This window comes from Brachyhypopomus gauderio, unplaced genomic scaffold, assembly GCF_052324685.1.
Source record: "Brachyhypopomus gauderio isolate BG-103 unplaced genomic scaffold, BGAUD_0.2 sc62, whole genome shotgun sequence".
Taxonomy (NCBI): Eukaryota; Metazoa; Chordata; class Actinopteri; order Gymnotiformes; family Hypopomidae; genus Brachyhypopomus; species Brachyhypopomus gauderio.
The window spans coordinates 1688078-1702722 of NW_027506883.1; the positions used below are offsets into that span (position 1 = coordinate 1688078).

At 44.5% G+C, this 14645-nt stretch overlaps 2 protein-coding genes and 1 long non-coding RNA gene across 5 annotated transcripts in view; 1 reads left to right on the forward strand and 2 right to left on the reverse strand.

The window, feature by feature from the left end:
• LOC143489491 (uncharacterized) overlaps nt 1-2943 on the reverse strand; it is a 42944-nt gene extending 40001 nt beyond the window's left edge. Inside the window, exons 1-2 of the long non-coding RNA XR_013124694.1 lie at nt 2489-2943; nt 419-495 (exon numbers count right to left, since the gene is read on the reverse strand). This is a non-coding gene — a long non-coding RNA (uncharacterized LOC143489491). The remainder of the gene's footprint in view (nt 1-418; nt 496-2488) is intronic.
• A 284-nt stretch (nt 2944-3227) lies between these two features.
• ctnnb1 (catenin (cadherin-associated protein), beta 1) lies at nt 3228-14079 on the forward strand. 3 transcript variants are annotated; one of them, XM_076988556.1, is made up of 17 exons: nt 3228-3415; nt 7505-7554; nt 7880-8104; nt 8334-8587; nt 8707-8945; nt 9205-9406; nt 9512-9656; nt 9770-9873; nt 9984-10013; nt 10421-10759; nt 11169-11327; nt 11414-11533; nt 11777-11927; nt 12206-12327; nt 12573-12633; nt 12893-13117; nt 13316-14079. In XM_076988556.1, the coding sequence occupies exons 2-16, from the start codon at nt 7542-7544 to the stop codon at nt 13099-13101; spliced, it is 2373 nt and encodes a 790-aa protein (XP_076844671.1). In that variant the 5' UTR covers nt 3228-3415; nt 7505-7541; the 3' UTR covers nt 13102-13117; nt 13316-14079. The 3 variants fall into 3 exon arrangements, with proteins under 3 accessions (XP_076844671.1, XP_076844673.1, XP_076844672.1); XM_076988558.1 differs by lacking the exon at nt 12893-13117; XM_076988557.1 differs by lacking the exon at nt 9984-10013 and having other exon boundaries at nt 3229-3415.
• Nucleotides 13314-14645, reverse strand: part of ulk4 (unc-51 like kinase 4) — a 110518-nt gene continuing 109186 nt past the window's right edge. The window contains 1 exon segment of the mRNA XM_076988554.1: nt 13314-14623. Coding sequence (XP_076844669.1) covers nt 14539-14623 — 85 coding nt within the window. The 3' untranslated portion in view covers nt 13314-14538.

Below are 14645 nucleotides of genomic sequence, written 5' to 3' on the forward strand. Positions count from 1 at the left end.
TATAAGAAAAACCAACATTTTATACACATCACAATATTTTTTGTCCGATATGCATGAGACAAATGTGTGTAATCAGCATGTTTCCAATGAGCATGAAACTAGTAGGCTTTTGTTAGGACGCATATTCTGCATAAGCAGGATGAAACAACTCTATCACTTTATCTTCATCTCAATTATCAAATGACTAAATATATATTTTTAGAATTTGCATGTATACATGTCTGATTCTTCCACACATGAAAACAAATAAAACATTTTCAAATTTTAACTAAGCATATTCTTTTATCTTTATAGACATGCCAGGAACTGTACATTATTTTTTTACGCATCTTTGTTTTAATTGGCATTGTTATTTTATGACAGCAGTGCTGGTATAAATATAGCAACAATAATTTGAACATTTTTTGTTTTTTCCTACCTTCATGATCATTCTGCATCTTATGTGCTCGTGTGCTATGCCACTTCAAAGTGGTTCAATCATTCCTCTACTGTGCACTGCAATATCAAACATTATATTAGTAAGATCAATTTAGAAACTCAAATTCCATTAAAAATACACCAACAGTAGTGTTTTTAGCCCATCTTCCCACCCCTTCCAAGTCCAAAGAGCTCCATGCTAACATGTGTATCTGCTCTACATGTTGGCACTGTGGAGGCATTAAGTGTCAGGATCTCGCCCAACATTACTGTGGATGCCAGGATGTAAGTTCAGGACCTTTAGCTAAGTTGGGGTCACGGTATACAATCGTATGAGCACACAAGTGGGTTTTAGCTCACCCCCTCCTTTCACGAGCAGAGAAAAGTGCCCCTCCCCTCTGTACACTGCATCAATTCCTCTGGCTTCCCAAGGGAAAAGTCTGTTTTTTCTCACAAAAGCCCACCACCATCACCTTTTCCTCCATCTCTCTTGGTCAAACACAAGCAAGAAGCTCATTGCATCCCATGGCAGCCTGATGGGATGTGACCTTGGCTCTGTTTAGCACTCCTGGCTATGCGCAAGACCTGCGTCTTCTGTAGTCCTCCTGAGACCACTGGGAGGAAGCGGGCAGTGCATATGTTATCCTGTTTTGTCTGCATGTACAAGAGCGTGTGCGTCTGTGAGCTTGCACTCTTTTCCTTAGTTTTAAACCTTGTGCTGGTTTTTCCACTCATATTGTGAGACAGAGAAACAAAGCTTTTTGCAAATACTAAATATTTTGTTTTCAGCCTCAATTTACCTAATTTATAAAGTTTACCATATACCAACACACCAAAAATTTTGAGTTAAGGACTGGACCATATACATTCCATGCCCGGGAGGACAAGGAAGACAAACATTACAGGAGTCACACACTCATGTGTATGGTCTTTCATATATTATTCACATGTATACAATGTCACTTTGATGTAACTAGATTACACATCATCATTATAAATAACGATGTCTTTTAGCATTTAAAATAAAAATAATTAAACGATTTCATGTGTTGTTACTGTTTCAGATTGTGCTTCATTTTAGTGCAGCATACTTGGGAGGATAAACTGCTTCACTTTATTAATGGTTAACACATTCCTTATTACACTAGATTACAAAGAAACGTTTGTATAAAACCTCATATCAAAATGCAAAATGATGGTTATAATACAATTTACCCAATGCCATGAGCACAAATTCACATTACTTCTGATGTGTGTCATTATGATCCAGTGCATACCGTATCACCAATTAAAAAAACACAGAAAATACAACGTAGATCATCAATAATGCAATGTTGATTGTCTGGGAGATATCACGACGGCTGTGTACGGTATTTCAGTGTTTACAACCAGTCGTCAGTGGGCACATCCTACCAAGCAATTGCCAATACAGCGCGTTGGAAAAAAGTAAAACAATTCAGGTTATAATCACTGGACGAAGTGACTAAAACTGGGAATAGAAATAAAGGTGAAAAACAGGGCAGAGACAGCGCTTGCCACATGTACTGACATCGTGACAATTGTGTTGATGTGCATGTGCTGTCTTGCTGATTAAAAACTAACGCAGAAAAAAACTGAAGCAACACCGACATGGTGTTATAAGCGGTTAGTGTTAGTGATCAGGGAGAGATGATCATTTATGGGGCGAATTTCTTCATTTAACACATGGTCAACATTTAGCATATATGCTACCTGGCATTGTATTAAAAACTCTCTTGATCCCCCCCCTCCCCGTTGGGTTTCGTACGGTAATTCAGCAACGAAAATCAACACTGGCATGAAGATGTTTGCAGGATTCATGTCCACCGCCTCACATGGTTGATGTAGTCTCGCTAGTGAAGTTAATACCGACTGTGAGTATTTTATTGCCCATTGTATTCATTAGATCAGCACGGACAAACGTCAAGAAATGTTGATTCCACAAAATAACTGAACCGACCCATTTTCTGGCTGTTTTGCAAATGAAGTATTGGTTCAGTTCGTGGGTTGTGGGGGGAGGATGACCACAGCTGACTAGCCTGCGTTAACTCACCCAGCTAGCTAGAGGCTAACACAAGGCGACCTGAGCTTCAGCTCTCTCCTGTCGGGCACACCAAACACAACACGGCTTTCGGCGTTTCTTCAAAGTACACAATGTCGGGTTTTAAGAGGGTCTCTCGTTCATCCAGATTAGTAATCTGGCCGTCCCTAATCCCGAGCGTGAGATTTAATCCCAGCTAGCGAAGACGTGTTTAAAGAAGCCTGTCGTGTTGTTTAGGGGAAAAGGGGTGATAAATAAAAGTTCCTCACCGTCCCCACAGCTAACCTGCACCTATCTGATATATACAGCGATAAAATATCAGAATATATAGCTATGTAACTAAAAAGGGTATCTGGCGACGATAAATTCGTTTAAAAAACCCTTAAAATACTTTTAAAATACCAAATCAAAGCCTTTCACTCGGAAAGCAGCAACTGTTGTAACGGTCATAAAACTTAACGAGTAGGTGCGTCCCGTGGCCGCACTACAGCTGCACGGCGGCTGTGTTCTTACGCCCGTGTAAATCACAAACGAGCAAATCGGGGGGGGGTATATTTTATGCGTCGGTGTTTCAGTGGAAATAAAAAATCACACAATTGCCACACATCATATCTGGATTTTCGTATTTGTGATTGTGCGTCGTTTAAGCTTATTTTCTCACAATCAACCAAAGCTGGCCAGGGATCTACTTTAATCATGGCGACGGGATACGGCGCTCGCGAGAGTTTTTATAACGGCTTGCCCTGGCGCTTCGACGCCATCTTTCTTTTGCCCGGTTCTGGAGGTAGAGCTTGCGGAGCGGATATTCCTCCTCTTTTCCCCTCGGAGGAGGTGGCGCGTCTGCGGGGTGATTTATACACGTTTTTATCTGGATTGTCCTCTTGAGTTGTTCACTTTAAAACGGCCGACAAATAAAGGAATATCCTCATTTTATCACAGGTAACAGTTGTGTTTTGGTTTTTTTGTTTTTGGATGTTAAGTTATTTTCCAGCAGCCCTCACGGCGGCTAGCCCCGCCATCCTAGCGTAGGTTAATCCCGCTCGCGCTGTGGCTCGTGCTGTGGCTCGCGCTGTGGCTCGTGCCAGTGCCGTTGGTTAGCTGGCTAGCTAAGCGGCTAATTCACTTGGGTTTCCCTTTGAATTACTCGCGCGCGGTCGCAAGCCAAATATTTAGCGACGTGTGGTGATTATAAACGATTATAAACTTTTCTCATTACGCGGGAGGAGGTTTTTGTCGCCAAATCGTTTGATGCGTCTTATTTTTTTGTCACTTGAGAGCTCTGCGCACAGGTTTATTTGCTAGTCGGCTAGCCGTGCTAGCCAGCTAGCGCGTTAGCTCGTGAAGCTCTTGTTTATTGCGCCTGTTGCTGCCACAGGACGAGGCGACCAGCCGGTACCGTGTGTGATATTAGCCGCATGTTCGGTGGGTTTAAAGGGTTTTTCTTGCGATACACGGAATTAGCGAAGCACAGTTTCATAACAGAGAGGATAGCGCTACAACACCGCAGCAGCTAGCTGTGGTCTGGGTGTTGAAAAGTTAAGACCAGTACAGTGAGGAGAGTAAACTGGCCACACACGAGTTGGCCAACAGCTGCTGGCTCTCCACTACTTTATTTGTTTTTACCTGATGTGTTTTAGTGATTAAGTGAATGTAATAGGTGGGACACTAGTTTAGTGTTGGTGGTTTGAGGCGAAGTGAGCTAAGGCTGGCGAGGTCAACTTGGTGGAGTTAACTCGGGTTATAACCGGCGCTGGGTCATTCTGCTCGTCCGGTGTGTGTGTGTGTATTTCACCATCGTTTTGGATTACCTGGCATCGTTGACCCGGGATTACACAGTAGCTGTAGTAGGTCAATGTGGCCATAGTTCATGTTGATTTGTATGGCACGAGTATATACCCAGAAGGGGAGTTTATACCCTGAAGGGGAGTGTATACCCGAGTCCTCCCCCGTCCCAGACAAAGGGTAGTGTAGTTTGGCATTTGCAGTCCGAGAGGAAGTCGAGGAGGAGCTTGAGTGAAATGTGACTCCTGTTCTGGCAGCAGAGGTGGAGATCGGCGCTGGTTCATGGGGGTGGGGGTCTGCTTTAATACGCACTCTTTGGTTGATTTATATTCCTTGGACTACAGCGCACCAGTTAAGGTATTCTACCAAATGTCTGCTGGGACAGCCCTGGCGGTGCAGTTCTGTGGCTTTGAGGACTTCATCTTTGACTTAATCCCTCATAGCAATGTAATCATGTCGAGGTTTTGGAAAATTCACCTTTCTAATTGGGTTTGGCGTAACAGTTTAAGTGAATTTGCCTTGGTTTTCCGTTTTCATGCAGTGAGTCTCAAACACGAAGGATTAGCTGTGGGATCCCTTTCCTAATGATTTGAAATCGTGTTTTTTGTCATTTTGAATTAGCCAGCATCTGGCACTGGTGCAAATCTGCTTTTCGTCATCACTCCGTTTCTATTGATTGCGTCTGTCTGAACAAATAAATTTTTTTGTTTTACATTAACTCGCCTTTCTTTTTGGCCTACAAACAGTCAATTCTCAAATGTGCTTAATCTCTAAATGGCATAATCTAAAAATAAATTGTTTCATAAAGTTCAACACAGTTGGATTGTCTTTCCTTTAGTGGCTAGTAACATTTTCTCTCTGGATAATAACCTAAAGTCTAGCCACCACAACACTAGTCTACACCTTGTCTGAACTTTCAGAACCTTTATTTTATGCACAGTCCTTACAAAGGCTCACAGACTGTAGTGCAGAATAGGCCAGCGTGCCTTTCTTCTACTGTTGGAACTCCAAAGTGTTAGTATACTCCAATTGAAACTGTTGATATTCACATGGTGAAAATGCAAGAATATCTGGAAAATGGCAGGTTTGCTTGATGAGTAGCCTGGTGCTTTTGGGATACCTGACTATTTGCATGCGTCTTTGCAAAATGTCTGGTCAGTTTCTCACCACAAGTGGTAGAATAAATTCAACCAGCTCATCAGAACTGGCCAACAAAAACACGGATCCCACTGAGCATAGGCTGGCAAGACCTTTTAATGCTGACTGCAGTGTTCCACTGGTGTTATGGATGCATCACTACCATGTGTGCTTGTTGCAGACTCGTTGTGCTCTTTAGTGCGAGAACTACAGGTAACGCACTTTGTGTACCTAATGCATCTTGCATGCTTTATTATACCACATCTAACCAAATATGTGGAGGGAGATTACAACTTTCACCTTTGTTTTAGAAACAGACATTTAAGAACTGTTTTTCTGACCTGGAATAACCTGCACTTGTGAATAATTTGCTAGTGTTTCACGTCATTTGGAGCGTGGAGACTTGCTAGTTGTAGTATTTTTCATGCAGTGGTGTTGCAGCAGCGGGTACGGCCCCTGTGCCGCTCCCTTTATCTCCACTATTGATTCCAGATGCTGGACCCTAAGGCTGAGCCACTTGCTGGCTGCTGTGGCCTCTCGGCAGCCCCAGGCCGAGATTCTCAGAGACGCTGGCCGATTCTCCATCAAATGCAGCACACATGCTTTGCATTCTAAGGGTGGAGAACTACATGAGGGTAGATTGGTAATGCGGGTCTTCAGTTTCATACTTGTAGTATGAGGAGTGTTTTAGCTAGAATGTATTGGACTGGGGTTATTTGTGTTCACTTGCTAGATATTAGATTAGTAGCACTTTTCCCTTTTTAAAGAATAAAATATGTGGACAATTGACGTATGGATCAGTACCATTCAAATAGTCCAATTTTATTTCTTCTTAATATATGCAATCTAATTCCAGCTGTGCTTTCAGAGGCTTCACATTTAGCTCGGTCAGGTATTAATCACTTGTGCCCACCCTTTTTTACCCTGTTCTGCTTTAATCATTGTCCTTGCAGTTTAGCACACATGGAATGTGCATATATACATGGATCATTTTGTTATATAACAAATTTTTTTAGGAGTCAAAATTTGAATAGTAAATATAGCCTGAGCAGTGGTCAAATTCTAGTAACATGGTGAAGACATGCGTTAAGTTGTCCACACCCCACCACTGGGCTTCATGTGAACATGGATATCTTTAGGGGGGGAAGGGGCTGTTTTGCTTATTCACTTGGTAAGGGCGTATACATTTGTGTAGGATTAGGGCTTATGTTATGGTAATTTCAGTTGTGCAGTAAAGGAGGAGGCAAACAGAATTGGGCCCTCATGGAGTAGCTAAGAAACTGAATACCATCGTGCTTCAGTAGGTGTTAACTGTTTTTTTTTACTGGCAACAGGCATTGAATAGCTAGAACACATCGACACTGAGGTTTATAAGAGGTGAATGCTGTAACAGGCACTTAAGAGCTTTCATTAATTCATACTGCCTGTGGATTTTGAGTGTTTGAGAATGTGGTTTACTTGGAGTATTTGAAAACATTCAAAATGAGATGGTTGAAAAGTAAATTGAGTACTTTATCCCCAAGGGGATATTTTACTATAAATAAATACTGAACACATGCAAAATCTTTCTTCTTAATCATGTGTTCTTGTACCACTGGTAGGAATTTCTGCTCATTTGTGCAAAGGAAACTGGAATTCATCATGGATCTGGTCTTAAATGGCTATTTACCAATTTTTGTGAACTTTATTACTTATTCATGTTGATGTTTGAGCTCAGTAGGCAGTATTGTTTATGTACGAGTGCTGAGTTCACGTTAACTCTCCCCGTGTGTTTCAGGTTAGTTCACGTGAGCTCTCCCCGTGTGTTTCAGATTAGTTCACGTGAGCTCTCCCCGTGTGTTTCAGATTAGTTCACGTGAGCTCTCCCCGTGTGTTTCAGATTAGTTCACGTGAGCTCTCCCCGTGTGTTTCAGGTTAGTTCACGTGAGCTCTCCCCGTGTGTTTCAGGTTAGTTCACGTGAGCTCTCCCCGTGTGTTTCGGATTAGTTCACGTGAGCTCTCCCCGTGTGTTTCAGATTAGTTCACGTGAGCTCTCCCCGTGTGTTTCAGGTTAGTTCACGTGAGCTGTGTTTCAGATTAGTTCACGTGAGCTCTCCCCGTGTGTTTCAGATTAGGACGCTGTGCTGGCAGCACCTGAGTGAGGAACATGGCGACCCAGTGTAAGTTCATGTCATTTACCCAACATTGTCCAGCTCACCGTCTCGTGCTCTTTAATTTCATGTACTGAAGTCACATAGCTATTTGGTAAACGTACAATTACTGATTATATTTGGCTAAATAATTTGTCATTTCTTGACTGAACACTTTCAGATTGGGGAGTTCTAAAATATTATAAATGAGACTATTACATTGTTCCCGCAAAATACATAGTACTTTGTTGCTGATTAAGGGATTGAACTTGTCTAGTCTTGAAGACTAGACGGTCTGTGCGACTGCCACTTGTATTATTTGACGTGTTTTTATTCTTCCTCCCTCCGTGCACAGCTGATCTGATGGAGCTTGACATGGCGATGGAGCCAGATCGTAAAGCTGCAGTCAGTAACTGGCAACAGCAGTCCTACCTGGACTCAGGTATCCACTCGGGTGCCACCACCACCGCCCCGTCCCTCAGTGGCAAGGGCAACCCCGAGGACGAGGATGTGGACAACCAGGTGCTGTATGAGTGGGAGCAGGGCTTCAACCAGAACTTCAGCCAGGACCAAGTGGCAGGTAGACGTCTTTCTACTGGTATTTATGCCACAGGGATACACGTGTCAGGAGAAGGTGTCTACAATTTGTTTTATAGTATCAAAGATGTTTAGTGTGTAGTTATTTGCACTGTTATGTTGAGACATAACGTTATTACAGTTAACACTGTAATGTTTTAAGGTGTTTGAAACCACTAGAAGTGTTGTGCTAAATTTGTATGGTGCTGAAGCGTCTTCACTCATCTCCTTAGACATCGATGGCCAGTATGCCATGACCAGAGCCCAGAGGGTGCGGGCAGCCATGTTCCCAGAAACGCTGGACGAGGGCATGCAGATTCCCTCCACACAGTTCGACGGAGCTCAGCCTACCAACGTCCAGCGGCTGGCCGAACCCTCGCAGATGCTCAAACACGCAGTGGTCAATCTCATCAACTACCAGGACGACGCAGAGCTGGCCACACGTGCCATCCCGGAGCTCACGAAGCTGCTCAACGATGAAGATCAGGTAGCGCCAGGTTCCATCACACCCCACGTGCTGCTTAATTCTTCTCATGTCCATGACAGGAACCCTGTCTAGACCAGACCAAGTCTTCAATGTTCCTCTGCCTTTCTGCTCTCTTCCAGGTTGTGGTAAATAAAGCAGCAGTCATGGTGCATCAGCTCTCTAAGAAGGAGGCGTCGCGCCATGCCATCATGCGGTCTCCTCAGATGGTGTCGGCCATCGTGAGGACCATGCAGAACACCAGCGACGTGGAGACGGCTCGGTGCACGGCCGGCACGCTCCACAACCTCTCCCACCACAGAGAGGGCCTGCTTGCCATCTTCAAGTCGGGAGGCATCCCTGCTCTTGTTAAAATGCTGGGGTCAGTTCAGTAAATCTTGTGTAATGACTGTATTCTAAGGTCATGTTTTCAGAATTGATTTCAAGCATGTATAGATGTATTTGTTGATTCAGTTCTAGTCTAGATCTTTAAAAATGAGGTACTGGACAGTCTAGTGCTTAACAAATACTGATAAGAGTCGTGCCTGGGTCTAAAGTGTGCAACCTTCTCGTTTCCCTGTGTTGCTGTACATTTCTTTTCCCCGCTGCACTATTTGGTTTAATTGTTGCGGTTTCTCCAGCTCTCCAGTGGACTCGGTACTGTTTTACGCCATCACAACTCTCCATAACCTGCTGCTGCATCAGGAGGGAGCCAAGATGGCCGTGCGTCTGGCCGGAGGCTTGCAGAAGATGGTGGCTTTGTTGAACAAAACAAACGTGAAATTCCTCGCCATCACAACAGACTGCCTTCAGATCCTTGCCTATGGCAATCAAGAAAGCAAAGTGAGAATGAAAACGGTCTAGGCGATCGTAGCGCTAAAGTTAATTGATTATTAATATTGTGGCGATTTTGCACGTGTTGTAGCGTCTTGTGCTTTGTCCCGCCAGCTCATTATCCTGGCCAGCGGAGGCCCCCAGGCTCTGGTCAACATCATGAGGACATACACATATGAAAAGCTGCTGTGGACCACTAGCCGCGTCCTGAAAGTCCTGTCTGTCTGTTCCAGCAACAAACCCGCCATTGTTGAGGCTGGTGAGTCAGAACACATTCTCAATGCACCATCAGTACTCTGTCTGTAAACGCTCGAGTCAGGTCTCATTTGAATTGGACGTTGCCGTCAAACGACCGTTTGCTTGTGTGTTCAGGTGGCATGCAGGCGTTGGGGCTCCACCTCACAGACCCCAGCCAGCGGCTGGTCCAGAACTGCCTGTGGACGCTCAGGAACTTGTCGGACGCTGCCACCAAACAGGTAACTGTCCTCCATTCTTCTCCCCTCCTTCCTCCGCCTCTTTTACACTTTCCTCTGTTCTTCCTACATGAGCGCTCTCTTTCTGTCTCCCCACTTTTTCCATGGAGAAGACGTCCTTAGCTGAAGTAGATGTGCTGCAGGTAATGGTCGTTCCTGCCTTTATCTGTGCTGGGTGGGGGGCTGTCGGCAGCCCCCGCCCTGTCAACAGTTAGGACCGTGTCCGTTGAAGGAAGGCCATACGATGAAGCATGAACACATGCTCCATTTGAGTGTAATGATGCCCACCAGCGTACGCAGCTCATTGTTCTCACTCATCGGCATGGCGGCAGAATGTTGTGGAGTAACTGTCCTTTATCTTGTGGTGCTTGTGGTAGGATTACACTTCATGCAGCAAAAAAAAGTCACAGCTGTGTCGCTAGCTTTGTTTGGTCATTCAGATGTTTGTTGGAGTGTTGCTGTATACAGACTGAGCCGTCCTCGACAGTTCAATAGGCCGTGATTGGATCCATGGATCACATAAAAGTTTCCTGTTGCTGTCCACTTGTAGGAGGGCATGGAGGGCCTGCTTGGAACTCTGGTACAGCTCCTGGGTTCTGATGACATCAACGTGGTCACCTGTGCCGCCGGGATCCTGTCCAACCTCACCTGCAACAACTACAAGAACAAGATGATGGTGTGTCAGGTGGGCGGGATCGAGGCGCTGGTGCGGACCGTCCTGCGGGCCGGAGACCGGGAGGACATCACCGAGCCGGCTATCTGTGCCCTTCGCCACCTCACCTCCAGACACCAGGACGCAGAAATGGCACAAAACGCAGTGCGGCTGCATTATGGGTTGCCAGTGGTGGTGAAACTCCTCCATCCTCCTTCGCATTGGCCTCTTATAAAGGTTGGTAATGGCGTTTTATAGCCACTAAACTACGCTCGGCCACAACAGACGATTTTCAGACTTCAGGCATGCTGGGATGGTTCTGTTAAGTAGTCAGCATCTAAATCAGAGGTGCATTTTGTTCTCGGGGCTTATGAATATGAACTCGTAAATGTGGTCTTTGTCTAAGTTTTGACCCATGGTTCTGGCAAGATTAATATGTAGCTAATTTATCCTCAGAATTGTTCATAAAGTGAAAGTGGCATGTTGTAAAACTTTTATCTAGAACTTTGTTCTTGGCCTGAGTCTCATGTTGGTAACCTAAAGTGTCTTATTCTGATCCAAGTGGGTGTGTTGGGATTTAGTTCCTTATATATATAGATTGAAAGGGCTAATATATTCACAGTTGTGATGTCTCCTTCTCTTCCAGGCTACAGTTGGGTTGATCCGTAATTTGGCGTTGTGTCCTGCGAACCACGCACCTCTTAGGGAACAAGGTGCAATTCCTCGACTGGTCCAGCTTCTCGTAAGAGCCCACCAAGACACCCAAAGACGTACTTCCATGGGAGGTACACAGCAACAGTTTGTGGTGAGTTCTGTGCTGTACGTTTTGGTAGAAACAAAGGTCCTGACTTGAGAGTAAAGCGTTTGCTTACGGTGTGGTTTGCCTTGCAGGAGGGCGTTCGTATGGAGGAGATTGTAGAGGGCTGCACTGGAGCGCTGCACATCCTCGCCAGAGACATTCACAACAGGATCGTCATTAGAGGACTCAACACCATTCCACTCTTTGTCCAGGTTTGTTCATCTTCTTACCACACGTCATTACTTTAAGTAGCTATTAGTATTAGTATGTCCAGATTGAATATTTCACCTGATAATAGCATATCTGTGCTTTTGAGGTTTTTATAGAATTGGAGTAAAACAGAAAATCTAAAGCCACTTGCTCCACTGGAGTTCTGTCTTGTTTATCTCATTACTTAAGGACCAGCATCTCCAGCGGTGTTCCTCACCTTCCCTGTGTTTCTCTCTTCTCACCAGCTGCTGTACTCCCCCATCGAGAACATCCAGCGTGTGGCCGCGGGCGTCCTGTGCGAGTTGGCCCAGGATAAGGAGGCCGCGGAGGCCATCGAAGCAGAAGGAGCCACGGCTCCCCTCACGGAGCTGCTTCACTCCAGGAACGAGGGTGTCGGTGAGGGCTTCTCTCTCTTTGGAAAGAAAATGGTGTATGTCAATGCTTCCAAAGAAAACAAGAAACGCAACAGGATTTTTTTATTGCCAGTTTTAGTAGGTCTATTAAAAATGGATGTGGGGGGGCGTGGGATTGGGAGGGGTACAAATCTGAGAGCAAAAAGAGCAAAAAGAAAAAGTTGTTTTTGTTTATCTTTGCGTGAGCCTCCAGTGCCTCCCACTTGGTACTGGCAGTGCCGAGCTGTCTGCTTGTACTGAGGGCACTATCTACTCCCACAGCCACGTACGCTGCAGCGGTGCTGTTCCGCATGTCGGAGGATAAACCCCAGGACTACAAGAAGAGGCTGTCTGTGGAGCTCACCAGCTCTCTGTTCAGGACGGAGCCCATGACCTGGAACGAGGTAGAGCAGCTCATCCCGCCTAAATCTCGTCCTAATCCCCACGCAGGACTACTGCCATAAAATGAATCCTGGCTCAGAACTCCACACTGCGTTGCCATAAATCCAGAAAGAGACATTAAAACTGGCATGAAATTTCAAAATGAAATTTAGAAATTTGCTAAAGCTCAGAGTGATTTCTGAAGTATTTTTAATGCTGCTGCAAAGTCAAGTACTAAGCGAAACCTTTTTTTTTTTTTTTCTTCAAGACTGGAGACTTGGGTCTTGATATTGGTACTCAGGGAGAGCCTCTTGGCTACAGGCAGGACGGTGAGTTTATAGCCGTTTCCCTCGGTTTACTGTACAGCATACGTGTTTGCATGCTCTGACTCGCTGCCTTGAGTGTGGTGGCTTGACTCTGCTAAACATCCGTTTGATTAGAGAGCACAGCATCTCTCTCGCACGCTGTGTGTGGCTGAACGACTGAAGGTGTGTGCCGTTAGGAGCTGCTCGTCTTAATTTGCTTCTTCTAACGTGCGTGTGTGCGCTTCCCCCTTTCCCTCCACTCCCTCTCCACACTTCCTCACAGACCCCAGCTACCGCTCCTACCACTCTGGAGGGTATGGGCAAGACGCCATGGGCATGGACCCCATGATGGAGCATGATATGGGTGGACACCACCCTGGCCCAGACTACCCCGTGGATGGCCTGCCTGACCTTGGCCACACCCAGGACCTGATCGATGGGCTCCCCCCCGGTGACAGTAATCAGCTGGCTTGGTTTGATACTGACCTGTAAATAAACTACTTTTTAGGTGAGCTACTAATATTCTCAGACACGCTCTTGATATGAATGCCAGTTTGTTTGCACAGTGCTAAAGCACCTTGTGTGTGGGTAGTTCACAGGCTGATGCATATAACGCATGCTGTGAATAAGTTGTGCATTTTGAATGTGAGAATGTCGTAATTGTGTGGTTCCCAATACCGATACTGTTTCTTTTGTCCTATCGCAGCTGTACCGTCTGATCCGAATGAACCTGCATTGTGATTTGGCCTGTAAAGTTGCTAAGCGGTCTCAAGAAAGTGGGCTAGTTTCTCTGGAAGTGCCTGACACACTAATACAAGCTGAGTTTCCTATGGGAACACGAGCAAGTAAAACTTTTTGTGGTCCTCGTTGGTCGGAGTTTTAACCGCAAAGGAATTTCGGTGGGGTAGCTGACTCGAAGAAAGCTCAAGAGGTGGATCATATATCGGAATTTTCAACCTTAGCCTTGCCTGTAATTTGTTTTCCTTTTTACATTATTCTTTTTTTTTATTCTTCCGTCTAATGGTACTTATCTAGCTTGCTTTGATACTCGTCCTTTATTTTGCAGTAATTTGTATTCTTTTCAAATCTCTCATAGTGTTAAATTATAGTGGTAATGCTCCATCAATTAAGATTTTATCAAGTTTATGGTGTAGAACACTAATCAGTTGAATTGTATTCTGATCGAGTGTAATATGGTGTAGCTTTTGTATAAAACCAAGAATGGGAGAAATGTTCCAAATATCTGCTTTCTTGCTTTAATGAGATCACTGTTTCTGGTGTCACACATGTTCCAAAGGGGTCTGCAATCAGAGGGGGCCACTTTATTTTAATTTCTTCTATATTTTTTTCCTTTTTTCTGATGGTAGCTATAGAAGGTTTTGAAAAGAACCCCTAATTATTGTAGCCTGCTGTTTATTGGAGACATGGTTATGACATGGCTAAATAAAAATAATGGACATTAAATTTGTACTCATGTTTCGTTTCAGGTTGTCGACAGTACTCTTGATACTAAATATTCCTATAGCCCAAATGTATATGTTCTGTGGCAGAATTTTTATATGCAGTAAGACTAATTTCTCAAACCACTGAACTACCCGTGTGGACCTTATTTAACTGCACCCACTAAATAAGCTCTAGGAAGTGAATGTTTAACAGTTACACTATTATTGGGTTATGCAAATGAGTCAGGAATATTCAAAGTAAACAGCTTGTACAGAACAGTTGAGTGACTTGAGTGCAACTCGAGGTGTACACGGGCCTGTGTGGGATTGCATGCATTAACATTTTCATTAACTTTTGGGCCCACTTTTTAGTCAAATAACGATTTGCAGGTTATGAGTCAAGTATTTAATGTACACATTCAACAGGACAAATGCATCCTTGGGATCACAATTAAAAAGTAAAAAAAGGAAGTCAAGGAAGTCTGGTTCAAGGAAGTCTGGGTCCATCTAAGTATCCAACTCCTTTAAGAATCTCTGCAGCTAGAGACCCCACAGCAGTGTCTGGATAGGACCTGGAAAACAGCAACAGGAAAA

Coding starts and splice junctions, on each gene's coding strand:
- ctnnb1 (XM_076988556.1), top strand. Junction 8,105..8,333: donor CAGCCAGGACCAAGTGGCAG/GTAGACGTCTTT, acceptor TCATCTCCTTAG/ACATCGATGGCCAGTATGCC. Junction 8,946..9,204: donor GCTCTTGTTAAAATGCTGGG/GTCAGTTCAGTA, acceptor CGGTTTCTCCAG/CTCTCCAGTGGACTCGGTAC.